This window comes from Merops nubicus, unplaced genomic scaffold, assembly GCF_000691845.1.
Source record: "Merops nubicus isolate BGI_N331 unplaced genomic scaffold, ASM69184v1 scaffold52567, whole genome shotgun sequence".
In the NCBI taxonomy this organism is placed as follows: domain Eukaryota; kingdom Metazoa; phylum Chordata; class Aves; order Coraciiformes; family Meropidae; genus Merops; species Merops nubicus.
Genome location: NW_008623338.1, coordinates 1 through 26,832, shown reverse-complemented (window position 1 = coordinate 26,832; position 26,832 = coordinate 1). Strand labels below are relative to the sequence as shown.

Sequence of the window (26,832 nt, the reverse complement as noted above, 5' to 3'; positions counted from 1 at the left end):
TATATATATATATATTTATATTTATATGTATTAATAAACAGCGTGGATTATAGTGAAGATGAATTATGCCAACTAAAAAAAGTCAAGATTTTAAATATAATAAACCAAAAGAAACAACACATTTTTTACACAAGCTGAGAAAGGTAAGCATCTGCCTACAGTGGCCTTCTTCCTCAGCAGAATAGGTAGTGGAGAGAAGTTGAGGAGTTGAGTGCCTGTCAGCATTGCATGACGGCCTGTTGGAGAGGGAAGGAGATTACCTCTGAGTTCCCAAAGTGCATCGGGGTGAAAACTGATCACATGGATCATTAGGAGCTAATTGAGACTTAGGATTGCTTTTAACTGCTGTCGAATGTTGAGTTTTAGGGGGGGGAGAAAGGACCTTCTCAGAAGGGGGATTGCCCATTTGGTCGTGCCCAGGACTTTGCAGATTGCTGTTGTGTCAGGACAGAGCCCCAGGGAGCAGGGTGTCCAAACCACCTCCACAAATGCCTGGGTCTCATCATTTCTGCGGGGCTGGGCACTGCACCTGCATCACTCGCCTGAGTCATCTCCCTCCAGAAGAGGAAACTACACAGGGCAGAGATGCCATCTGGGAGCCTCCTCCTTCCTCAGTGGCGAGCAAGGGCCTGTACCCATTTCCCAGACGAGGTATCTGGAGCCACGACAGCTCCTGGTGAGCCTCGGCCAAGACTCCAGCTTTGGAGCCCTGGATGGAGACTGAAATTTAAGCCATCAGGGACTGAAGGGTAGCAAGGCCCTCTGTCTCAAGGAGGAATTCTGCGTGTCTAATACAACTGGCCAGGAAAAGAAAAGGAGGTTAAATATGCAAGCTGTGAATAATGGGAGTGAACCTGGTTCAGACCCAGAGGAGGGGCAAAGTAGTTTGAATCAGCTCCCGTAAATTCAAAAATAAGCCCCTGGGTAAACTCTCATTTTAATTATTCTTCTGCTGCCAGTCAAAATCTGTCAAACCAGTCAAATGGTTACCTCCTGCTTTCCCTGCCTGCCTGTATCCACCTGTTGTCTGTTTTCAGAAAGTCTGATTTAAAGCTCTTTGGCCTGGGAAAGTCTTTGTTGTGGATTTGTGCTGTGCCTGTAACAGAGGCAGTGGACCTGTGGCTTCTACTGCAGTACAAATAAAGAATAATAACAGTGATACTTTTCTCATTTGAGGTTACCTGGGGATAAAGCTGCTGGAGGCATATGACTTTGATATACAGTCAGCTATGTCTCACATCCAATTAAGCTTAACCACATGGTCTAACAAGCTCCCATTAGGCCGGTGAGAGCCTCAGTTTGATAGCAGGGTTAGCTTCAAAGATTTGATGCTTGCATTTGTAGTAATTTCCTTCCCTTGTGCTCAGATTGTGCTGAAGGGCATGAAGGGAACTTCATATTCAGATGATACATGACCAGCTTGAGAGCTGTGCTTTAGAAGACAATTGCACAATCTTTATTGCTATTTTCGTAATCTCACAGCTTGCAATACAAGCTCCTGCCCTAACAGCCCTCCCTGTGCTCAAATTTCACTGCAATGTGAAAAACAAACAGTGAAAGAAAAACCCAGCCCTTGAAGGAAAAATATCTTGTTTGCAATATTATTATTTTTTTTCCATAGGGAAAAGCAACAAAAAAGCTGTTTTAAATGACAGATGGACCCAAGCCTTAACATACTTCAGGTCTGGAAAAAGGAGGATTTAGGCTGTAATGTTTTTAATTTCCCCTTATCTTTTGGACAGACCACATCTGATTCTGGGATGCAAGGAATCCCTCAACTTGTGAGAAGCAGGAATTCCAAATATGAAATCTGACCCCACCTCTGGCAAAAACGAGCGGAAAGCACAGGCCATGGTATGGAACAGGGCTTCAGGCCACAACTCCAGGCACCTCTGAGGCACAGTGCCTGGCTACAGGGCACTCCAGAGAACGAGCCCGGCTGCTGGCACAAGACGTAACAGAACAAATACTTTGGTGGAAGCAGTTTTGGCAATTCAGGCACCCTGCAACATGCTGCGACATCCGTGTCATTCTTGGGGATGGCTAGAACCTTCTGGGAAACTATTTCCTCTGCACAACACCTGAACAGGACATCTAGCACCAGCAATTTTCACAGGACATACTGTGATGAATATTGGAATCAGGCAAAGAACGGATACACGTCTGCAAATCCCCATCTGCCTGTCTTGCGTGGGGCGTTCGATAAAAGCACAGCTCCAGGATCAGTCCTGGCAATGGTCTGCATAGGCATTCACTCTGCTACACAAAGCCCTATTGAAATGAACCAGAAACTTGCACGGTGCATTTCAAAGGGACTTCGCAAAATACTAAGCAACAACTGTGCAGAAACAATAGCTCGTAATAATGCCAGAGCTGCTGGTGCATCCTGTGTTCTCAGTGCAGCACTCTGTGAGCCATCAGTTGTTGTAGTCGCCTTAAAAAATACAGGGAAATAAAACACGCAGACAATATTAAAAGTCTGGCATCTTTCCATGAAAACCAGGAAAATTCAACATGGCCAAGCTGACGAAAAGCAAGCTTGAAAGAAAACAAAAAGACCCCAAAAGCAAGGATCTTGAATAAAATGTCTAAAAGAGACATGGTCCAAACAAGTGGCACTTTAAAAAGCCTCTCACGAGAGTTTCAAGTCTGTAAGACTCAAAGTTGGCACCCTTTAGAATTATCAAGAGGAAGAGTTTCAAACACAATGGTACCTGGAGAACATCCTGATCACACCATAGAAAAGGCCAAAACCCAGAGCAGGTTAGCTGTCAGCACATGTGTTCCAATTGCTCTCGCTGTGCTGGGCTCAGGCTAGAAGGTCCCTGGGACAGACTGTGGCTCCCTCTGCGTTCGTACAACACAGTCAGTGTACAGCCAGTGCTTGACAACACAAACATTTTGTCTCTCACCAAGCTCTAAGACACACGGAGGTGGATGCTGATGGGGTTCACATTATGCCATGTACTGACTACTTTTCGCACAATGGCTTCAGACGTCCTATGCAAATCATACTTCTCACTGGGGCAATGAGTGAAATGGCTGAAGATATTTTAAGCAACATTAAAGCCTATTTATAGTCACATCTCCTTTCCTTCCAGCGTCCACTGAAGGATGCTGAGTGCTTCTAAATATTCCGCCTGACCTGATGCGTCACATCAGCATTAAAACTTTAAGAATCCCTGAGAATTCTGATTTAATCTAGGAAACCACTCCCAGCACGCAGAGTGTGAGAAAGAATTGCTCCACTTCTTACAGATATGCCAGCATTGCTTCACCGTGGGAAACAGTTTCAGGCATTTTGGTTTTTAATGGCACTCTGGGCATAGATGCATGGAACATGCTCTTTATTTCCCCTCCTCTGTACAGTGCAAATTGACACTTTTATCGCAGAAATAAAAAAGAATAAAGTATCAGCATTCACTCATTATATCTCTTCCAGTTCATTCGCATCATAGTTTTTTCTTTGTAAAGTGAGGAACAATGCCAGTGTCATCCTGAGGCAGATGGCTGCCTTCTTCCTTCATTTTCAGGCTCTCTTCTGCAAGCTGGGATAGATACTTCTGCAATCACATCAAAAACAAAAACATTGTTACCAAACTTGAAAACATTCAACAAGGGATGCTCTACGCCTTTTCAGAGCTCTCACACTCTTCAAGCATCTAAAAAGGGAAGAAAGCAGATAGACACCTCATTTTGGTGAAAACTCACACCAGGAAATACTGCTGTGTCAGGCAAGCTACCTGACTTATACCTCTCCTATATATGGAGAGTCCTGGAAGTTCACTGGTTTACTCTGTGCACAAGGGGAACTGGTGATGGAAACAGGAGGACCACGAGTCCTCACTGGTCAGTGTAACAACACCTCACTTTTTCTCCTTGCAAACCCTCTGCTACCACATGCTGTAATGGAGGAGGAGTTAACTCCACTAAGTCTACTGGATTATGCTAGCACAAGACTGGTGTGTTAGAAAATAGATGCAGTTTCTGAGTCACAATTTAAAGCATATATATTATATTTTCAGTATGTCCAGTTCAGAGATACACCTTTCGCACAAGAACACTTGTTTTAAGGGAATAATCAAACTTGGTAATAATTAACACAATTTAGCAGTCTGGCTGGAGTATTTACATTTATTGTGTTTCTCTAAGATAAAGCCTTTCAGCCTTTTAAGTACTCAGTGTGACTGAAAAATAGAGACATGGCCAGTGGGGCTTTCAACCTTTTGGCAGTGCTCTTAGTTGGCAGAGCCGCACACAAAATGGACGGTGAACTGGTGCAGGTCTGAAAATGGTGCTCAGAGTATTTATTCAAGGTTAACAGACCTCAAAATGTATGGAAAGGAGCTTCTTCAGCAGCAGGTAGAGACACACATGGGAAATGCCTGCATAATAACTTGGAGATGTTCTTATGACTAACACCACATGCAAGAATAACTGACCTGCACGTTAATAGGTTCCTAAACTCTCTTTTCTAGCTGATTATTAATTCTGATTTGTTTTGAAAAGACTATCTCACATCACTGCAAAATTTTTCTACTTGTAGAGTTTGCCCAGAATACAGTTTACTCTTTGCATCCACTGGGAAGAGGTGAAATGAGAAATGGATGTAAAAAAAAACAACCTAAGGGCTGTTAGGACTGCTAGCTTGTCTCATGTAAATACAAGCTTTGCATGTAAGAGGTACATCTGAATGGGAGTCAGTAATGGTAATGAATGGAGAATGGACATACCTGTGACAAAATCACGACTGCATCCTTTTAGCTCTGAATTTAGAGGTTTGGCTGTGCAAATTACACAACTCTCAGTCTTGATGTCTGGGTACAAAACTCCATGTGGCAGAAAGCCAGAGTAAATGTTACAGTAGCATACAGAGATATAGGGTCCATACAGACTGGGAGAAGTGATCTGTACACCGTGAACTGTAATAAATCACTAGCGCTTGTCATTGGATCAGATAACCCATGCCTTCTTGTTTTGTAATGATTACCCACCAAAACAAGACTGAGGTTTATGCACCACCTTTAGCTGATGTTGTCAGCTACCACTAGTACCACAAACACCGGTTTTGAAGTTCACTGTCCAGATGTTCAGCTTAATTTATAGCAAAATGATAGTCAAGGAAAAAGATATTTTTTTCAATTAAATACAAGTTTTGATTAATATTGCATAAAGGCAGTGGAAAACAGGATAAAATGTTGCACTGAGTTGCCAAGACAGCTTACACCAGATGAATCCAACAGCTTTTTGTGGTATTGGTGGGAGAGATGGCCAACTGATGGATTTTTTTAGATGTGGAAAATGCCAGTGTAAATATGAATAACACCTGGGAAAATAAATTTATTAAGCTGAAGAGAATGGAAAATTACAGTCTGCAAGGCTGACAAAGAAACAGTTAAATTTTTGTCAGTGATTGCTGTTCTTCAAGGGGAACCATACTCAGATAAGTTGACTATTTTACTTCAAAACAAAATTGTCATCACTGAAGCAAGGCTTTTGGAAGAAAACTGGTAAACAAACTGCTTAGTTTTGCATTCAAATCCAAACACTGAACTTATATTTTAGATGTGCCTCCAAGATCAGATGAAAGATGGCAAGTAGCAAATCAACTATAAAAGACATGAGAGCATTTCAGATAATTTTGTTGTCACTGGACAATGGTATTTGTCATGTAAGCAAGATGACAGAAGGGCAGTCTGCAGCAGCAGTCTCATAGCTTCACATACAGTAAACGTTAGAGCTCATAGTTCTTATGTTCATAGATACACTCATCAAATTGCATCATCCTAGGATACATCTGACACTTCTTGCAGAGTACATAAATAAACATTAGTACCACTAAAAGGGTTCTAGTAATACAGAGCAACTACTTGAAATTTGCTGAGTTTCCACTTGAGTGAGCAAAAGTTGGATGAGACATTTACTTCCTCCACTTAGTAAGATAAGAAGTACAGCTTGACAGAACAGTCTGTTTTCATTACCATATTTGACAGATTTAATTTTATCAGCTTTTGTGGTCTTGTTCTTTTATCTCAAGTTAGTGTTAGATATCTACCACAGTGCTCATGGGAAATGACTTAACAGGGTGAAAAATATTTATTTTTTTTTTCACACTGACTCAGTTTCAGTTGGACCTTCCTTCCTATGACTTTAACAAAATAACAGAAAATTTAAAAAATCCCTCTTCTTCCCATGGGACTAGTTGCCACGGGCAGGGGCTGGAGTTACAAACTTGGCTTTAGCACTTGTTCCTTTGGGACAGACTCGCAAGGGATGCACAGTCTGCACCAAGTGGTACCACCTCTGATGAATCCCTCTGGATTTTTTGTATGAAGCAAAAAAAGGCATGCAAACTGGGCACCTGTTTTTCAAGCTTACACCTGGAGAATCCATTATAAGCAAGCATCATAGGTCTGTAGGCACAGCCTTTGAAAGCCAAAGGCCTTTGTGTGATTACAGATATGTAACTTCAGGAAAGTCAAGAAGAAAATTCTCCCAGAGAAATTATTTGACTTCAAGTGTCACTAAAAAAAGCCATGGGAAAGATAGCTGTTACTTGAAGAGAAGCAGAGCTCCAGCATTTACCGGTGGAGGGAAGGAACAAAGACAGAAGGAGCAGCTTTGCTTTGCTGTTTTGTGACTTTTGCTAACAGTGTGTGAAAGCCAACAGAAGTGTCACCTGCAGTGCAGACAGGCACAGCTGCCTCCTCAGGGCAGTTAATGCTCACGATGCCACGACTGACACTGTCAACTCTGCGTCTGAGAAGTGATACAGGTAAGGTCTTTGGATTGAACTGCAAGCAGCTGTGGTCTCTGCACTGTCACCGAGTGCTGACGGTACATTGCGATGGAAACCGTGCAAGTTGTGCCACGCTTCTGCACCTCTGCACAGACATTATTCAGCAGTGGAGCTGTGGGGCTGAAGCCACATGCTGCTCTGTAGCACAGGGAGGCAATTTCAGCAGGTCACAGGAAATGCCTTGGAGGGCCTGTGCCTCACCGAGTGCTGCGTGCTGAAACACGCCACAGAAGTTCACATAATGCAAAAATAAGTCTGGCAACACTATTAAACAAGTGGCGTGTTTAATGTGCCCAAATTAAGAAATAAGAAAGGCTGCTGCGGGCTCGCTCCCAGTGATAGAAACGTCTGGGACCCTCAAGAACAGAGAACTGAAGATCTGAGTTGCATGCTGTGTTAGTGACAAGGACCAAATGTACATGGGAAGATAAAAATATCACCTGGCTCCATTTTACTTATGACCCAGAAGCTGATTTCAAGGATCTAACAGTGAGAAATTAATGTGCTAACGATTGGTACTACTGAAAAGTTTTGCTTATCTAAATTTCACTTTATCTGAATCCTGTCCACAGAATAAAAGCTATTTTTTTTTGTATCATCATCTATCTTACACACAATCTACCCCATAAACTAGCTGTTAACTAGCTTCAAGTGTGATTTTACCTGGAGGTTTTTGTAGTGAACAGTACTTCTGCAGTGATTTATCTTTGCTGTCTCTTCATTTGTGTAGAAGAGTCCACAGAGCTTGCAGTAAAATCCAGTTCTAGGCACCACAAATTCCACACCTATTGAGAAATTCTAAATTACATTAAAATATCAGTTGGAACCCTTCCCCTCCACAATAAACTTGTTTTCAAAGAAAACAGTTGCTGTTTAGTTAAATGACATAGAGAGGAAAATGGAATCCTTCTCTGATTTCCCTAATTTTGCAATACTGAGCTGTTGTTTAAAATCCTGTGCATTGCAGATACACCTTCCACTTCTCTCTTAGATATCATGCATATTTTAAAATGTACCTTCTTGCACATTAATTGACTGGAAACTTCACTGTGTAACCTCAAGGGCTACAATAGCAGTAGTACTTAGTAAATTCATGCTTAAGTTACACAGATTGCTTTTTAGGATCTAATTCTTCCAGAGGTTTTACTCACGATACTGTTTACACAGTAAAAGCAATACTTTTGCTTATAGTGAAAGTATGAGCAACACTTTTATCATGAAGACTTTTAAATTACTAAGCATTTTCCATATATATTTCATATATAGTCTGAGGGACTTTGTTTCATCCATCAGCAACATTAACAGCTAGCTCCTGCTATTCATCTGGAATGAAATCAGCAATGATGTATAACCAAAAGCCCATTTATTTCAACAGCTACTCCTCTGTCATATGCCCTGTTCCCTCACTCTCCTCCCATCTGTTCTGAAAAACAAATATAGCAAGTAGCCTTAAAGTGACATCTGGTTGTAAGTTGCAGGTATTGCAGGGGCTGGCGTGGCAGGCCGAGGGTGGCTGGGCGCAGGGACGTACCCAGGGGAATGCTGAGCTCCGTGAAGACGTCCTCTTGTTCCCAGCCTGGAGGAGAGTGTCTTCTTCTAGACTCTACCTCCGGGTATTCCGGAGATCTTGCTTCCACATACCTAGAATTTGCTTAACAAATGAATAAATGTATTGAATGAAAACAGTTTATTAGTTTAAAAATACATTTGTAAATGTCTTGGGAACACTTTCTGGGTGGATCTATGAATGAAGTAAAATCTATGATTTGAATTCCATTCAGATCAGAGGTCTACACAGCACAACTCCAACAGCTGCACTACACCGTGCCCTCACCCCTATTTCTCCCAGTAGACCATTTTTCTATTTCTAATTTCACGTTCATTATGTTTTTTCTTCTCATATTTTAATCTCAAAATAGATCTATAACACTATACATGCCCCTGGCACAAGCGTGGTCAGCCTGCAGCTCCATAACTGCATATAGTACTGCATGAGCAGTGATGGAGCTGGGCTAACCCAGAGGCTGCTGAGACAGCAGGGGCCAGCAGAAGCTGCTGAGAGCAAATCCCCAAACTGCCTGAGGAGCTGCATGGGCTGAGCAAACCTTCCTCTAGCAGGATCCCTTACAGCATCACTGTCATCTTCTCCCTGGAGCCACGCTTCTCCTGTCCTCAGCTCTCCACGGGGTAGCGTCTGCTTTATAGCTCTTGGCCACTTGAAGAGTTTGGTTCCTAGCCAGTAGGGATGGGATGGTTGGTCCCTGCTGACCAACATTAATGGACACTGGCAGGAGATTCAACATGTGGAAAACAGTGTGGATTGATTTGCTGAGGCAGATACAGCCAGTCATAAGAACAGATGCTCTCCTTTCCCAACATGTGAACTGCTTGTTTTTTCACAAAGGAGAAATCTGTTATCACAGAGCAACAGAATTAAGGATAAACTGGTCTGATCCCTATTCTTCAGTTCTCACATCAAAGAGCTAGTTCCCTTAGCCTGGCAAAATTTCTACTGCGTTGCAAATTTCACCTAGATAAGGGACATATTTTCTCATAAAACAAATATATTTTTGCCCAAACCAAACCCTTCCTGCCTTTCAAGTCTGTAGTTCAAAGATCTGCAATTTCTGGCTATGAGAATGAATTTTTCGTCATTGTTTTAAATACATCTATTACATGATTTAAAAGAAAATAATAGAAATTCTTGACTGGTCAGCTTTCAAGTTAACTTTAAGCCCATCCCAAGTTTCCAAATCTGCAGCAAAGATCCTGGAAAACCTGCCAGTTTCATTAAGCTCTTCTTAAGTCACCCAGGGCCTTTGTGGCAACTTCAGTCTCACATAAGTTGATTTCTGGGCTTCTGAGCCAGCAGCTGCCTTTGCAGAGAGCCTAGAGCCTTGCACTGCAGACTCCAGCTATCAAGTCCATGGCAGAAACCTGGGAAGCACGAGCTCCCCTGGAGCTTCCAGGCTCCCTGCTGGCAAGATGGAAGCTGAGATTCTGAAAACACCAAAGTAACTACACTCTTGAGATACCAACTTTTTTGTTAGCTGGCTGCCCATGAAGTGGGCAGTGCATGGGGGCCAGCCTTGCCTTCCCCAGTCCCAGGGAGTCTGCATGGCAATGTTATCTCCAAATATGTGAAGCCTGGCAAGGTGTCTTCGGGCCTAACAGGTAAGTATTGAAAACTGAGTGACTTTCAAATCTGTCCTGGAGCAAGAAGGTAGTTCAAAACCAGACACTCATATTAAATGTTCCAGCATTTTCTGGGGAGAAAAGGCACCCTCAGAAATCTTCCAGTTACTTCTGTTCACAACCCCTTCTCCATTCACATGGGCTCTGTTAGCAAGAAAAAAAGAGCATTCCTGGCCAACATGCTCTATGTTATTTCCCACTTCCCCTCATTATATACAGCCCAGTCACTCAAGTTTCATTTGAAAGTGTGACGAGGAACTGAACTCACTTTCAGACACTCAAGATGTTTTTTCTTCCTGACAGCTAAAATATTAATAGGCAGCTATGGTTACATTTATTGGCATTATCTCACAGCATGTCCTATCAGTTCTACTAAAGGCAGAAGCATGTGGTGGATAACAGATGATAAGGCAAGTCCTGGCAAATGGCATATATTTGCATGAACAGGGCCTGAGAAGTAACAATCTGCGGATGATTTCCATGTTACTAACACTCCAGTACAGTGTGTAAGAATACCCACCTTGTCCAGCAGCCAGCCAGACATTACAGATACTTTTCTGTTGACCTTCAGCAACTGTCACTCATTTCATTGACAATTCAAAATAAATTTAGCAAGGCACTGAAAGAGTTTAGCTAAACTCATGTGAACCTTGACATGACAATTATAGCAGCTTATGCCTTTCAGAAAGCTTGCAAGCTGCTGATCATATTTCCTTTACACTATTCAGCTAAGAGCCTCTAATGGTTTAGCTTGGCGAAAGGCACTGGGGTTCTTTCACTGAGCTGCTCCAAGGACAAGTCTTGATACTATTAGCAACATTTATTCTTGTTAGTAATAAATTTCAGTCTACTGTCAGAGAAAACACGCAAGGCTCTGTGGGCTGAAAATAAAAAAAAAAAACAGTACTTACCCTTGGCCTCTGGGCACTCTTGGCTTCCGTGTCTTGTTTCTTCACTAGCATTTTTAACAAGCATTTCCATAACTTCTCTGCTCTCAGCTCCTTGTGATCCCATCTGTTTGTAGTCATCTATAAATGTATCAGGGAGCTGCAGAGTCTCTTCTTTCAGATGAACAGAAGGTATACGGTGATCTTCAGGCTCTAAAGGAGTGTCAGAGCTCTTATCAACTTTTCCTTCCCTCTGCTGGGGATCGGACTCCTTAGCAGATTGGTCTTCTTGCAATTCCTCTGGCTTCTGCTGAGGGTCCAGATTTAGGCTTGATGCTTCAGTTACAGCATCATCATTATCATCCTCATCATCATCATCCTGACAGCCACTAGAAGCTGCATTGCCCTTTGCTGATCTGAAGCTTGTTTCTAAAGCTTTATGGGCAAACTTGTCTTCACTCCTGGTTAAGTGGCTGTGATCATTTTTCAGTTCTAACATGGATGACACACAGGAACATGTTTCTGAAGCAGTTTTATTTTTTTGATCAACTGGTACTATTTCTTCAAGCTCAGTTATATCAGGCTCCATAATTAAATCATCTTCTCCCACTTCATCTACTGTCACTAATTCTTCCATGTTAGCAGGATACCAGGTCTCACCTTCTATTTCACTTCCACTCTCCCAGTCTCGGTCCTGTCACAAAGATATAAACATCTGAGGGATCAGTGATTATAGATCATCACTGTCAACTGTGGGTTTTGAACATCAGCAAACAGAGAGAACTTTGATTTGGCCATACCTAAGCCCTCTTTTATCTTAGTTTCAAAGAACTACATGCCTTACTGTTGCAACTTTAAATCTTTTTCACAAGAACAAATGATCTCTTTTTAATTATTATATAAACTTAACTTTGTGGAGATTCTGTAACTGCCTTGGGGATTACAGTCTCTCCAGACTCCTGCTTTTTTTTTCTGGAAGCAGTAGAACAAAGCACAACCTGTTATACTTGATTATGTAACTGATGCTACTATGTGCTCCACAAGGAAATGAACATCTCCCCTTCCTCTAACTCCATCCCATGATGGCAAGAAATAGGCAGCACAAGAATATACTGAAACCCAGTCTAGACACTGTGGCTTTCACTTTGCTGGACTAGGTCCTTCAAATTCCTATGATGACTGAGAAAATGTGGCTACCTTCTGCAGTCATTTCCTTCCACCAGCAAGACCCCTCTGCCAGGGACTGTGGTGGTAGAGATTGGCCTAGACCTTAAGAAAAACCAGTTTTACAGTTATACTCCAAGGTACATAATCTGAAATACCTCATACATGCAGTTATAGACTTACAGGACTCAGACGCTAATATTTCACTTCAGCAGTAATAGAATTATAAGGTATATGTTACTTTTAAGACACACTTGCAGTTTAGATTTCAATTCCCAGACTCATCATGTACACATAGTCTATTAATAATCTGTATTCTCCTCCTGTTTGTCCATTCCCACACTTCCCCTCCTAGAATCCTAAAACAGCATGAAAACTCTGGGAGTTGACACCGTTCTTTCCAGGAGATCAGTTTTCTACAGCAACACATATCAACAGCTTCCATATCTGATGATCAACCCATGACCCTACAGATATGAAGCTGGAGGAATTCCAAGGACATTGCTGTCCCTGGATGCGGTGCTGCAAGAGGGGTGTTGTAAAACCATTATTTAATTAAAACCAGAAATAATGAGAAGAGGTTACTATCTACAGTCCATCTAAGGACAATGTTAGCTTTCATCATTAGTCCCCTCCTTCTGCACTAACTGACAGCATCTCCTATTTTTGGGCACGGTTCACGAAGTCACGCAGTTCACTCAGGCATACGTTACTTACAGTTGCCAGTGCCAAGGGCTATGCATGTGAAGCAATGTACATGGGCAAAGAGCTACTAAAAATGTTCTGGAGACTTCAGGAAAAGCTATCCGTTAAAGCAGAGGTCAAGATAAGGCAAGTTAATTTAGACAGCCCCTTTCTACAACCCCTTTACAAGCCTTTCCATGGGGGTTTAACATTTCAGCTGGGAGAATGTGCTACCAAACCTGGGGTTTCACTCATTTTGTCATGGAAGCTGCACCAACAACGTGCCACTAACCTTCTCTTTCCTTGTGTTTTCCAGAATCTCTCCAGATTCTTTTTCTTGTTTATTGGCGGAAGGTGAGCTCTTCTCTGGAACTTGCTCCTCTTTTCCAAACTAAAATAAATACAACATATACACGTATAGCAACACACAGTGGTGCTCTAGCATGTTGCTATTCTGGGTTTAGGGAAGCAAAGTCACTCACAAGGTCACATTCTTTATTTCTAAAGTTTATGCAAGTCAACTAAGCTGTGGGAAAAGACCCAACAGTCAGATTCCATTAGCAAAGCTGCACAAATAAAAATAAAGAAAAAGAAATTTAAATAAAATTAGAGAGATGTAATTTATATTATAGAATTGGCTAGAAGACAGCTGGGGGAGAATGTGAATTTGTTAAAATTTCCAGCCTGCACTCCTCTGTTCTCTTCCCACATCTGTTATGTTGGCCCAGAGGTGGTAAGGAGAGCAGCAGTGTTAAAACTCTGCAGAAGACCTCAACTGTTTTGTTTATTGATGTAGGATCAGTCGAGAATGCAGCCCTGGAAGAACAAAATCACAGTACTACCTGGCACTTGGTAAAAGAGGGGCAAAGCAAAAGTGTGAGTTCAAGACTTTCAAACTTATTTCTTCCTCGAAAAATGAATAATTAGCAGTAGTCCCTGAAGAGGTATGCCTTTAACAAAGCCACTTTAAAATAACTTGAAAAAGGTGAAGAGGAGTGTGCAATACTGGTGATTTAGGATGCTGTCTGACTTTTCCCTCTGACATCTCCTCCCAAGGAACCAACCATCATGGTGAAATACCAGCAACAGGAGAGAGATGACAAAAGGTGGTACAGACACACTTATCTATGGCATGCGGTAGCACTGCTGCCTGTTAGAGAGGCTAGCAGAGTTATGAGATCTAGAAACTTCCACCAACCTTGTCCCCACGTGAGAACAACAAACACAAGGTCAACTAAAAAACAACCGAAAATGTCCCTGACAGCACCAAGATACAAGGTAGAGATGGACCCCTGGTCAGCAAAGCAGCTCTGCAGCCTCCTGTGCCAGCCTCCCCGGGGGTGGATGGTGGCAGTATATCACCAGGGGCACTGGGGGAAGCACAGTGGCCAAGAGCCAGTAACAAGATCCCCACAGGGTGGGGATTTAAGCATGAGCTCTACTGGGACTGAGTGAAGGAGGCATCTTAATCTGTTCCCTCTCCACTTTTTCTCAGTGGAGAATCAAACCCACAAATGCTGCCACTTCCCTGACTACGAGTATTTCTCCAGAGATCCTGTAATTTTTCTGGCGAGCTGATTCTGTGGTTCTGCCACAGGAAGAGATTCCTGCCAGAACATTGAAGGGAGTGGTGTGAATCACCCCTGCCACTGCTGAGGGTAGGGACATATGATTTATAGAAATCAATTGCTCTGCTAAGTTGACCAAAAAAGAAAATGTTCCTTATTAAAAGTTCATTCCACATTTTAGCAGTACAAAACCCAGTTCCCTATATTGTCCTACAAAAATTATGCATCCCTGTAACATACCACTTTAATTCCCAGATAATCCACATCACAGGTAGTGGAAGGAGGTGATGGATGCAGAGAGAGCAGCTATGGAGTATTCTGCACAGGCTTAGAAGAGAGAGCAGTAGGGCAATTGCCTCTGCACACACAAACTGCATGCAAACATCACATTGGCACTTGGTTTTGTTGTGAGTTGTCTGTCGCCTTCCCCTCACTGGTTACCCAGAGGTTCTGTGCTTGACACATAAGGACGACGTCCATGCACCCAGCACTGCAATGGTGCAATATATCTGCGTGATCTGGACAAAGACGAGGGCAAAATGACTTCCCAGGATCTATTCTAGGACTCTATTCCCTCATTTTATCATGGCAAAACATTGCATGTCACCAGCACCACACCCAAAAAAACTTATCTACAATATTTCAGAAAATATAATACTTCAGCATTTGCTTTCTTCTTACATACAGTTTGAGATCTCTATTTACCTCATCCTCAGGTAGTTTGGTTTCCTTCACATTACTGTCTTCAGCAGCAGCATCTTCCTCTTGGTCTTTTTCAGCTTTCTTCACCTTATTTTTATCACTTTGTTTTTGCCTGGAGCTCTCAGATGCTTTGCTGTGCCTCTGTTCAGCTGCCTCATCTCTGGTAGTGTCCTCGGTGTAAGAATGTCTGCGTTCCCTTAGCTTTGCCTCTTCCTTTCTCTTCGATCTCCCAGGTAAATCCTGCAGCTGTCTCTGAAACTTGTCAGATTTTGACTTAGAGGTTTTTCGGTAATAGTCATCTTCCCTGCTCTTGTAGCCAGACAAAGGGTGAAGGGAGCCAGGGGAACCACTCCTTAAATATTTTTCTCTGTGCCCTCTGCCTCCTTCAATCCGTTCATCCAAATCAAACTTGTCCAGCTGTCTGGAATAGTGTTTCCTCTCGTGTACCCACATGTCAGTCCTGTCCCGCTTCTCATCCCCATTCTCTCGCCATTCTCTGCTGTCTCTTTCCTCTTCCCGTCGAGAATACAGGGGCTGATCCCATGACTCTCTCCCATTTCCCCAGTCGGTCCTGCTGGTGCCCAGCGGGCTGTGGGGTGAGCTGCAGGACGTGAAGCTGGGCGTGTGGGATCGGGGCGACAGGGAGCGGCTGATGGGGCTGCGAGAGCGGGGCCTCTCCGTGCCGTACCTGCTGCGGAGGGAAGAGGCGCCTGTCACTGGCCGGCCCGCTGCGGCCTACCACGTTCTCACAGGCTGGAAACACACGGGCCTGCCCTGGGGACCGCCAACCCCAGGCCCCAGGCCTTCCACAGACACACTGCACAGCTGCAGACACAGCCAACAGCAGAAAAGGCAGGGTCACAGCCACAGAGCTTAACCAAAACCCCACAGATCTGTTAAGAATATATCCATTCATTCTTAAAAGCATCTCACAGGGGTTTAGCATTAAAAGCTTATAGTATGTTAATACCTTTAGAATGACTCTAATGTCTGTACCCTAAACACTCACTCATCTAGGACACCTCTGAGACAAAAGTGACAAAGGTCACCTGTTTAAAAGAGATGTTTTAGGACTGTGGCTCCTCTCCATTTTTGCTGGAAGGTCTGGAAGCCAGGCAGAGCAGAAATATACCCAAATACACTGTAATGTGAACCAGCTCCTTCCCTCTAGATCGTGCAGCATTCCCAGCCTTCACACTTTTCACTCGAGGAAGACAGTGGAATGGCTTCATTTGTGGGTTCTTCACATACCAGGTGTATCTTATGAGTCATCATCAGTAAGAAATAGTCCATTTATTTTCATAATATGCACAGTTTCAATCTGATCTCATTATATAGGCCCTGCACCTACTATCATACCCACTTAGGTTTTTGACAATTATTTGAAGTGAAATCCAAATGAAGAAAGCAAATGAGCTAAGAGAGGGAAGCACATAGATAATACTTTTTCTACCTGCAGGTTTACAGACTGATCCAGGTCCCAGTTCCAAACTATGGAGAAATTTTACCTGTCCACTTCACGCATCAGGTCCCTCTCCCTCTGTGAGTGGATGTCCTGGATGATAGCAGCCACGTTCTTACCTGGTTTCTACACAAGACAAAGACACAGTTTAGCATGCTGCAGTACTCCCCAAGCTAATGTAGGTCATTTGTCCTTCAAGAAACAGCATCCATGCATCATTCAATTATACTACTGCAGAGAAATATTTGGCTTCAGTGTTGTAGTTACAGTCTTTTCTGCAGCTGGTACCTCAATAACATGATCAAAGCAGTAAAATGATACAAATGGAAAATCTGCTCCATTACGTTGTAGCACCATCTCATACTTGGCTGCTGTAACAGGCTTTGAAAAGGAGCTTGTCCTTCCCTGATAAGCATTCACTACACAGCATTTTCTAGGAATTGGATGTAAGAAGAAACAAGCCAGAAAATTTTTCTAGTATCTGAATTAAATATGTATAGCAATCTATCTCTGATCCTCTAGGAACAAACTGCCTTCTCGTCATCTCAGCGTTTAACTCATATTGGAGTATAGCTCTAAAAGGCTGTGTTTACACACAAGAGCTTCAGAAAAACTAAGTGCAAGAAAGATGCATACTGGAAGTGCTGATTACTTGAAATTCAAGATAATTTACAAAAAATGTGTTACTCCAAGCTGGAGTGCATGCAATTTGTCAAATGCTTGGAGCAGGCACAGCTGAGCAACATGATCATGCCGGAACTCAGCAGAGTCTGTAGCGGTAAATAGCTCACACATATTCCCCTTTCCACGTTATGCTTTTGTTTGTTTGTTTGTTTTTAACAAAGAGAAAGGCTTTTGCTTATGCAGACAAAAATAATTCCATAATCTGAAAAAAACTGTCACTGGAAAGGCTGAAAATCTTCCTGAAACCTGGGCAAGCTACCACACCCTCCTGGGTAATTCCTGTTCCACCTCTATGTTAAGATGCACAGCTGCTGCCACCTTACATCTGAACTCCTTACTGTACCACACTAAGAAAGAACTTAAAATCTGGTTTATGAACTTTTGATAACTCCTTTAAGTCTCCTTAAACTCTTTCACATGTACAGGAGAGAAAGACTTTTCCAAAGGTCAGACCAAACCATCTGAGTTACTTGTTTTCCCCCAAGGTTCATAAAAGGCCCCTTGATCTCTTAACTCGAACATTACAGAGTTATTTTACAAAATGAATTTGTGCTGTGTTTGATAGTACAATATGAAACTTTTTAGCTCTGCATTGCCAATACCATTCCAAGTATCCATGGGAAAGAAAAAAAACCCACAACTTCCTTAGCCTTATACATGGCTAATACAAGCTTCTGTAAATAAGCTCACTAGAGCACTGATTTTAGGACATCACACAGGTGTCCACATCAGAAGCATCACACTGCAGAAAATCCAAAGACCATTGCTTTGATCTGACTCTATGTAAAAAAAAAAAAAAATATATCTTAAAAAAAAAAATCCTGCTTTTTAATTTATGTAATTCACAAGAAAAAAAGAAAAATAACTCAGTGTGATGTTTTGCCCTGCCATTGCTGCATGGTACAGAGATTGTACTATGGCTCAAGCATGCAAGCAATGAAAAGTATTGCTTCAGGCTTCACGCCTGACTAAAAGGGTCAGACCATCTTATTTTTGCTGACATGTACCTTACACATGGCTGTGTTTTAGACATTTATCAGACCAAGCAACGTGGGGAGCCTGCTCAGAAGGAAGCTCAGAAAGGGTTTTAGAAATAATGGTGTGAGAGAACCAGAGAAAATGGGATCTCTTTCAAGAGTTAAAATTTAGAACAAGAAGCTAAATATAAAAGATTGTAAACACACGTTCGTTAATTCATCTTTCTTAATTTATTTTTCCATAATATTAAAGCATTAATTAGAAACCAGTAATCAACAAAGGTGTTTAGATGTATTCTCCAGGACATGCCACAGAAACTCAGGAAATCTGATCAGGAATGACTATCTTACCTTCAGCTGCAATTCCTTGTATCTTTTAGACATCCTAATAAGTAACTTGTCATCATTTATCATAGCAGGCTTTTCCTTGTAGTACTGCACCATAGCTTGTGCTGCTTCACTGTAAGCCATTTCCAGAAAGGCCTAGCACAAATGGAGAGAGCTTTAAATCTAACACCTAATTAAAAATACAGAGTATAAGACAGAAAAGGCAGCACAATAATTTTCATTTGGCTTCTTCTCATGCTAAATGTCTTGACAGTACAGAACTGGGTAGCTTTCCAGCCTGAGAGATGAAATAGTAACACTCAGTTCATTGCTCAGCCTTCTTTTAACTGTAAATAATGGTTCTGACTCAGCTATTACAGCCAATAGGCAACTTCAGAAATGAGTTTAATAACTGAATGACTGGAATCCAGTCTTTCTTGATATATGAAAACATCACCTTTCCCTTCCTTCCTCTCTGGTGCTTCTACACCATGGTCAGCTGCTGACAGGATGCAGAACTGCAAAGCTGCAGCATGCCCTGCTCCTTAGATTGTCAGCTGTGTCTTGCAGAATTGCAAGGGATTCAGATAAAAACAGAACACCAGAGCATGAGCAGCCAGAACAAAGCCAAAAAGGTTTAAAAAACCTGAATGATATTAACCAGCACTTTTATTTCCATGAAGATTGCATTTGATTTGACTGCAGTTTAACCGGTAAAGGCATATGCTCACAGCTGTTTAATGACTTAATTTTGCAACATCACAATCTCAAACACTGCCCACTGGTGAGGATTCTACATCCACCTGTGCTGTCTGCTGCAGGAGAAGATTTTCTAGTCTTCCCAGCCAACCACCACTGGTAGACTTAAGCTACTTAAGGTAGACTTAAACTACCTTGAAGAAAAAGCTCTACTACAATCAGGTGCAGATGAAAGGGGAACGAGTGAGGCATTGGTGCCCCCTGTAAGGGTACAGCCTTTCTTTAGCACGTGTGAGACAGGCCACCCGGTGACACCAAGGCCTGGGGCTCTGCCACCAGCCTGTGACTGCAGTTACAGCACTGTGGGATCTGCCTCTGCTGTAACAACAGTTCAGCAAACAGCATAGGGCAGCTGAACCAAGCTAGACTGCAAATCATTCTTCAATGCCCAGTTCAGCTCTTTTGAGTATGGCTAAGAAAGCAATAAAAACCTCACAAACAGAACAAAGAAGTCTTAAAGTAACCCTAACAAATGGCCAGGTTATTAACTTTAAAAAGAAAAAAATATACTTCATTGAGATTTCTGGGTGTTTTCTAACAAGAATTACGAGGCAGTGGTCATGTTTATGCTATCTTCTCATTCTGTGAACACCAGTTCTTTTTTACTTTAAAAGGAGGCTTCATATATTTACATTTCTATTACAAAAAAAATAGATTTTCCCTGAAGATTGTCTGTATGTCAACGTATCTTTATATCAATAGTGTCAACAGATGTCAATACCAGTGACCCCAAAAGCACAGTACCTGATTAGTGGATTTCATGAGGATATAGTTGGTGACCTTCCCAAAAGGGAGACCCAGGTTAATGACATCATTCTCTGTGCAGCTTCCCTCAGGGAGGTTGCAGATGTGAACAACTCGACCCAGTGTGGATTTCCTCTGAGGAAACTGGGGAAAAAACAACTCAAAGTGATGTTTTTATCTTAGATATTCCAGCCACCAGATAAGACCTTGTATTTCTGAAAAAAAAAAAAATTAAATGTTCTGTTCTGCATACCTGTTATTAAGGACAAATATCCTTCCTTTAAAAACTTGTATTTTAACATCCTGGTTTAGAAATACAAATGGCAAGGGAAATGTTTAATTGCAGTGCAGTTTGGAACGGAGTCTCCATCCCTGGACAAGTCCAGAGAGGATTTCTAGAAGAGATTCTCTCACGCAAACAGGATTCATGACATTGCTGCAGAAGGCAGCACTGTATTCAGCCTCAGCAAGAGTTTGGAGGCCCCTCAGTGTGGAAACAGAGGGTGCCCCTGCCATGTAGAGGTCTCAGCCCCTCCTGACAAGCTCCCTATGGGGCCAGTACCCCTCTGGTACACCAGCACGATCCCTGCGGCTCCTCTGCCAAGTCACACACTCTTCCCCAGCCCATCTGCGTCTGCCTGTCCCACTGGAGGCTCTGTGCCCTCCCCACACACAAAGGCACCACACTGCCACAGCCAAGTAGAAACCCCTCAGCTGACAATTTGCAAGCAATGCACCAAAAAAATTAGTGTTTTCAAGTATTCCATAAACACTCATTTATGTTGTGCTGGTGGTACCTACGGACTGAAATGGATGCTCACTGCCATCCCTGCAGAACAAAAGGACATGAGAAATCACTTTAGGTGCCCACAGAAGTGTTCAGGTAGAAGTATTAAAACCTTCTTCTGCTCTGGTGGAACAGCCTGGGCTGGGGCTGAAAGTGAACCCATTTAACTTGTGAGGGGACAAACAGCTGTACCTCAGGTTGGAAAGCCTACTACTTTCCCTCTTCCTTGCAGTAACACACAGCAGGAGGGACTTCTCCCTCCAGGGTATAGTGACCACTGGACGTGCAGAGGCAGAGGTCCCACTGGGCTGGCACAGCACACAGTGCCAGTGCAGTAATCACTTCCCAAGGGTGGAAGTCTATTTTGGAGTGGTGGGGCAGTTCCCAAAGAGCCGCCCATCTCCCTGACATGGAAAGCAGGCTCTACGCTCCTTGTGCAAAGAGGCATCAGGGTATACTCAGAGAGGAACATAACTTACCCCAGCTAATGACAGACAGAACATCACTCACATACGATTAAGTCTTCCCAGACTACTTCCCTGTTTATGACCTCTGCTGTTAGGATTTTACTAGAATTGTGCCATTCAAGGGAAGACGCAAATCATGTAATCTTGTGGGATCAAGTTCACCAGAGCTATCACAAATGTTTGGCTTGTCAGCAAGTTCACAAGTTAGAGAGCTAATGTTGTCTTATTTACACCTTCATCCCATAACCTCCCCCTGAGGCTTCACCACTTAACCATTTATGCATTTTTACTGCAGCAGGACCCTGCATTATACAGTGGTCTCCTATTTAGTTTGCACCTTCTAGAGACTGGCCAAGTACATAAAGTAAGTCAAAAAAGTGCCAAAGTCCAGAATCAATATATTTTCTCTAGCAGGAAAATAACAGATCTGATCTTGAAAAAGATGAAGCAACTCAGCTCCATTTGAACAGAAAAGGAAGGGATGGCTGTGTGCATCTGGCAACGCAGCCTGTCATGCACAGCAGAAGACGACAACTACAATTAGCAGAGGAAAAGGAAACTTTCCTGACAGCAAATGCAGTCTCGGTGTAGGAACATCCCTGATCACCTGGCACCTTCCATTTTTTTTGTTAGATCTGTTAAGAGATGGCACATTAAGAGTCTGTGGGACTGGGAAGACTTGGCTGTTCCATAGGTAGGCTCCAGAGCCTGCATTCGGACACGCACTCAGCAGCACATTAAATCAAATGACTGTAAGAGGTTACCACCTCCCCACAATTGGCAGTGGCTTAAATTAAAATGCTGGGCCATACATGTGCTGTAATTCATGGTTAAGAAGGGGTCACATACTCACACCAAAAATTGGTGGGCTGTACCAGGCAATAATCTTGTCAGCTGATTGAAGTTAAATTGGATGCATTAATTAAATAGAGCTGTAAATCACAGCCAGAAAATTAATATACACCTTCCATATCTTCAGTCAGGAAGTTAGAGGAGCTGCTGTGTATCAAGTGTTGAATGCAATTTTCAGTAAGATTGTAAGTTAACCTTATTTGCAGCTGATGCCTACAGGGGTGTTACCGATGCAATTGGACAGCTACTACAAAAATAATTTGATGTACAGCAGTGAAATGCAGGTCATACCATTTGCCACATTATTTCAATAATCCAATTTGCTTCTTTTAATTACAGCTTCTTAGTTGTTTGTTTGTTGTTTTTTTTTTTTTAATTTTCTGCTTTTTAAATCCTTTATCCCTTTCCTGATCTTCATATTAATCTTTTCCAACAATAATAAGAAACCAACAGTCCCACCCTTCCAGTGCTAATGGCTCTCCGTGCCCGAATGAAGACTTGAAGTGCTGCATTTGCCTTTTGAAGAGGGACAGAGTTATTTGCAGATGGACAGCACTGAGCAAGCTCTTCCAGAAATCTGAACACTTTGTTTATGATTACATGCAGGGTCAAGTATAATCTTCCACTGCTCAGCTAAATGGCAGCAGCTTAGCTGAAAGTGAATACTGCCGTGCAAAGGTGTAATAAATTATAAGCCACCTGGGTTGTGGAGTGAATGACAGCTGGCAAACTCAATCTTAACACCTCTAATATAGCTCCCTGTCCACCCAATGAGCTTCTGAAGAAAGAGAGGATTTACAGCGCCCAGGAAAATCAAAGTTATTGTTTCTTTTATCTCTCATAGTGTCACACGTCATTCAGAATGAGGACTTCTGCAGGCAGCTTAAATGATAAATAGTGACAGATTCTAAGGAGAAATGATACTGGTATTAGCAGTAATTTCATTTGTTGTGAGGTTGACAGGCACGATGAAAAGGAACATTCCTCTGCACCCGCTGCTACTCCACCTCTGACCTTGGAGGCAGCTGTCATGAGCAGCTCTGCTCTTTGCTCCCCTGCTCACACAGTGTCTGTGACAGGCAGAAGCTAAACCCCTTAAAATAACCTCAAGCATAGCAAAACCACACAGTAGAAAATTGGCTGGGTTAAACAGATCTGGGTGATGTTTCTCTTAACAATGCCTGATGGGAACTGGAGTGGCACAGGAACACAACTCAGCCTAGCTTTGCAGAGTATCTGAGACCACATCAGGATATACACACAAAAGCTAACAAGGTGAAAACCAGAACCCCTGGATTACTGCTGCTATTCTGTGAATGCCCTAACATGAGTCCTTGATATCTCCAGCTTTAATTGTAGCTTTCCGATATATGTTGAACTTCATATTAACCCTGACAACTTTATACCTCCATTATGTATAAGTTTTCCTTCTATTTGCCTTATTTTTTTTTCTTTTTTTTTTTCTCTCTTCCTTTTAAAATAATTTAGCTTTGTTTGAGTAAAAACCACTTTTAATGTTATCCTTATTTTCTGGGCTAGGAATTCAAGTGTGCATTAGACCAATAAAACTGAAGGCTTGTGTTGAATGCACGAGGAGACTAATAACCCTGAACTGCAGAAGGCTGCACACCAAAGCAAACTTGCTGAAAGGATACCAGTGGCAGCAGATGACACAAATAGTACAAGAAAATAAACTAAGAGCACGTTAGTGAAGCTGCAACTGTTATCTTTGCTGGTACTGCAACCTGTGAGAAGGACCCCAGCATGGGACAGACAGAGAGTGACGGCTACAAAAAAATAATCGGAGAGATAGAGGGCTGCTTGCTGGGGTCAATATTCAGAGTAAGTAAAAACTAATCCAAATACTCTTTCCAAGCTGAAGCTGACCCTCCTGAGTCGAAAAGACTCAGAAAATGTGGGGGAAATGACATTAGGATACACACAAACCCACTTACCTCACCCTAAATCTCCCTAGTAATTAAAATCTTTTAGCACTGGAGAAAAATACTACAATCAGGTTCTGAATTAGTCAAAATCAAAAGCATGAAAGACCTTTAGAAAATTCAAAATAACAGGCTGAATATTTAGATTATTGTCTAAAAGGAAGCCTTCATGGTTTTAATTCTGGTAAGCAGAAGTGGCTTCTACAAGAATCTCGACATGGAGATCAGTTTTCTTAGGTACTCACTCTTACCCCTGGCGGAGGAGAAGAAAACGTGGGACCTGGCTGGCCAAAGGGTCTTGCTGACGTGTTGACAAAAGATGCGCCGACATTTGGTGGATAATCTAAATAATGGATTACACACAGTTTATGAAAATCTTGGCTCATATTAATTCCATTAGCATGCTCAGTAAGCAATGCCCCATTTACATAATAACTAATTTCATAGTCTCTACATCAAATTATACACTGTTTCGTTGTAGTGTGAAAACAAGTCATTGTTTGAAAGAAAATTAAATTCATACTTTGAAAGGCCCTGCACTGGCCTTTAGCCCTTCTGTGCACAACCTCTAAAAAGTTTTCCTTGGGAACGTGTATCACGTTTCCTTTTAAATGTCCGCTTTTCCCCAGAGACTGACTTCCCTTTCAATTAAATACAAGTGGGTTTAACCATTGCACCATTCACCTTCGATGTTAGGTGGATTGAAAACTGCTGCATTATTTGGTGATAACTGCAATGTTCCATCTGCTGAGCTTAACACACACCGGATACCAGTGCTGGAAAAGAAAGAAAATAACCTTAGGAGTATGCACAATGTGCCATAAATATTAAAGCACAAAAATGTTCAATTTAAAATTAAATATGAAAATATTTTTAATATTTTAGTATTAAATATTAAATTATTAGACTGTAAATTCCCAGTGTAAACCCACTGATGTAATGGATGCTGTTAGAAGTTCAGTTGGAAGAGTTTCTCTGAAATAATACTTACTTATCTGAAAAAGCCATACATTTTTGGATGTGGAGACTTCCCTTAATGTGCTGATCCCAATCCTACATTGAAACAAAGAGATGATGAGCACTAGAAAAATCCTGAGACAAAATTACAAGAGATTGATTCTCCATTCAGTTTACCTTATTCTAATACTGAGATGCTGAAGACCAAACTGTGTGATGCTGGGGCCAAGTGCACCTTCACCCAATGCATTTACTGACTCATTATTTGTAGGTTAAATTATCAGTTACTTTACAAAAGGAGAGTTTCTCTGTATTAGTTTTTTAATATGGTATGTTTCTATTAATTCAGTTATTTTGTTCTAGCTAAAGAGCTCGTCCTGTAAGGCACTGAGCAGCTTTGGCTCTTGAAATGTCCATAAAGAGGGTGCTCAGCACACAGGGCAGCCAGCATAGTGCTTGTTCTTTTTAATAGATTAGCAAAATTTGTCAGAATACATTTAGCTGTTTACATTCCTTTGATCCAAATGAAGCAGTGTATTAAACACCCACAAATGGATCAACCAAAACTCACTGGAACATTTCCCCTGCCTTTTTTAAACGTTTAATAAAAATAATCAAATGCTCAGCATGCCTTAGATGGGGGCTAAGACCCCAGCTTAGAGGTCTCAGACCAGCTCTGTAGCTGCAGTAACCACAGCAAACCCTTTTGTAAGCAGCTGCTCAAAGAGTATAAAGGAAACATGAAAGAGCAAGTACATTCAAATGTCCCAAAGCCCTGGGGTGTGTAAGTATCAGGTACTATTTCATTTGCTGGCCATCCTCCTTCTTATATAAACGCTGTTGTAATGCTTTTGTCAGGCCACCGCCAGCATGAAAACACATGCCTTGGCGGTTAAGTGACGGTCCTGCGATGCGGTGGAAAAGGTTGGGAGGATTTGTGGAGGAGGGCTCACCAGGAGGCCAGAACAACCCCAACCAGGGCCCACAAATGGCTGTGGGGCTCAGAGGGCCACATAAGTGGCCTTGTGCAGACCTGACCTATATAACTTGACCTAGCATACGAGTTCTCTGGGCAACTGGGAAGCTGCTTTTTGAGGGTGAGGTTGAATCTGAGCAGACTTGGCAGTATGAAGTGAGAAGTGGGAGCGTGATCTGAACTACTTGTGCTGAACAGCTTCTTGCTTCCAGAACAAAGTTGCTCAGGACCCCAAGTCCTACGTTTTCTTTAGAGATACTACAAGAAGGAAGAGATTCCAACAGAAGAATTATGAAAATAATTTTATCAAAATGCACTGTTTACTTTAAGCAAGCTGCTTCCACAAAGCTGTGAGAAGGGAGCCTTTGGGATCAAAAATGTAAAGATAAAGAGACAAGCAGAAGAAACCACAGATGTGCGGTTACAATACCAGCTTGAGAAGCAGGGGATCAGCTTCAAGCTCCTCCTCCCTTCGCTTTGGGCCCATGAGATGAGCTGTGACCCCAGCCTGGACCTCACTTTTCTCACGCCAGTGCTGTAATCTCTCCATCTTTCACAGCGAGATGTGGAACACAACCAGATCTCAAAACCCCAGTAATTGCCGTGAAACAGATGTACGACACCCTACGCAAAACTATGGCTCTTTGTTTCCACTTCTCTCGGGGCACCTCCATCGTGATGGACAAGGGCGGCAATGCGGTGGCAGGAGCCGGCGGCCAGATCAATCACCAGGCAGCCGGTTCAAGGGTCCAGACCATGTCCGAGGGGGACCTTAAAACCACTCACTCACCTTCAGATCGAAGATCTTCTTGTCGCAGAGGGCGCAGACGTGGGGGAAGTGAAGGGGGGCCGTGCCACGGAGGTCGCCCACCTGGTGCGGCGGCAGGGAGCGGGCGGG

The 26,832-nt window shown here is 42.4% G+C and overlaps 1 protein-coding gene across 1 annotated transcript; it reads right to left on the bottom strand.

Moving 5' to 3' along the window:
* Positions 1-3,452: 3,452 nt before the first annotated feature.
* Positions 3,453-26,823, bottom strand: RBM20 (RNA binding motif protein 20; the record flags this gene model as incomplete). The annotated part of the gene is made up of 13 exons (XM_008945022.1): positions 3,453-3,563; positions 7,463-7,584; positions 8,331-8,450; positions 10,906-11,575; positions 13,022-13,120; positions 15,003-15,687; positions 16,508-16,587; positions 18,474-18,605; positions 19,953-20,096; positions 24,253-24,344; positions 24,686-24,777; positions 24,993-25,054; positions 26,725-26,823. Coding segments are annotated over 13 exons (2,508 nt in total), but the record flags the coding sequence as incomplete, so codon positions are not given.
* Positions 26,824-26,832: the final 9 nt, after the last annotated feature.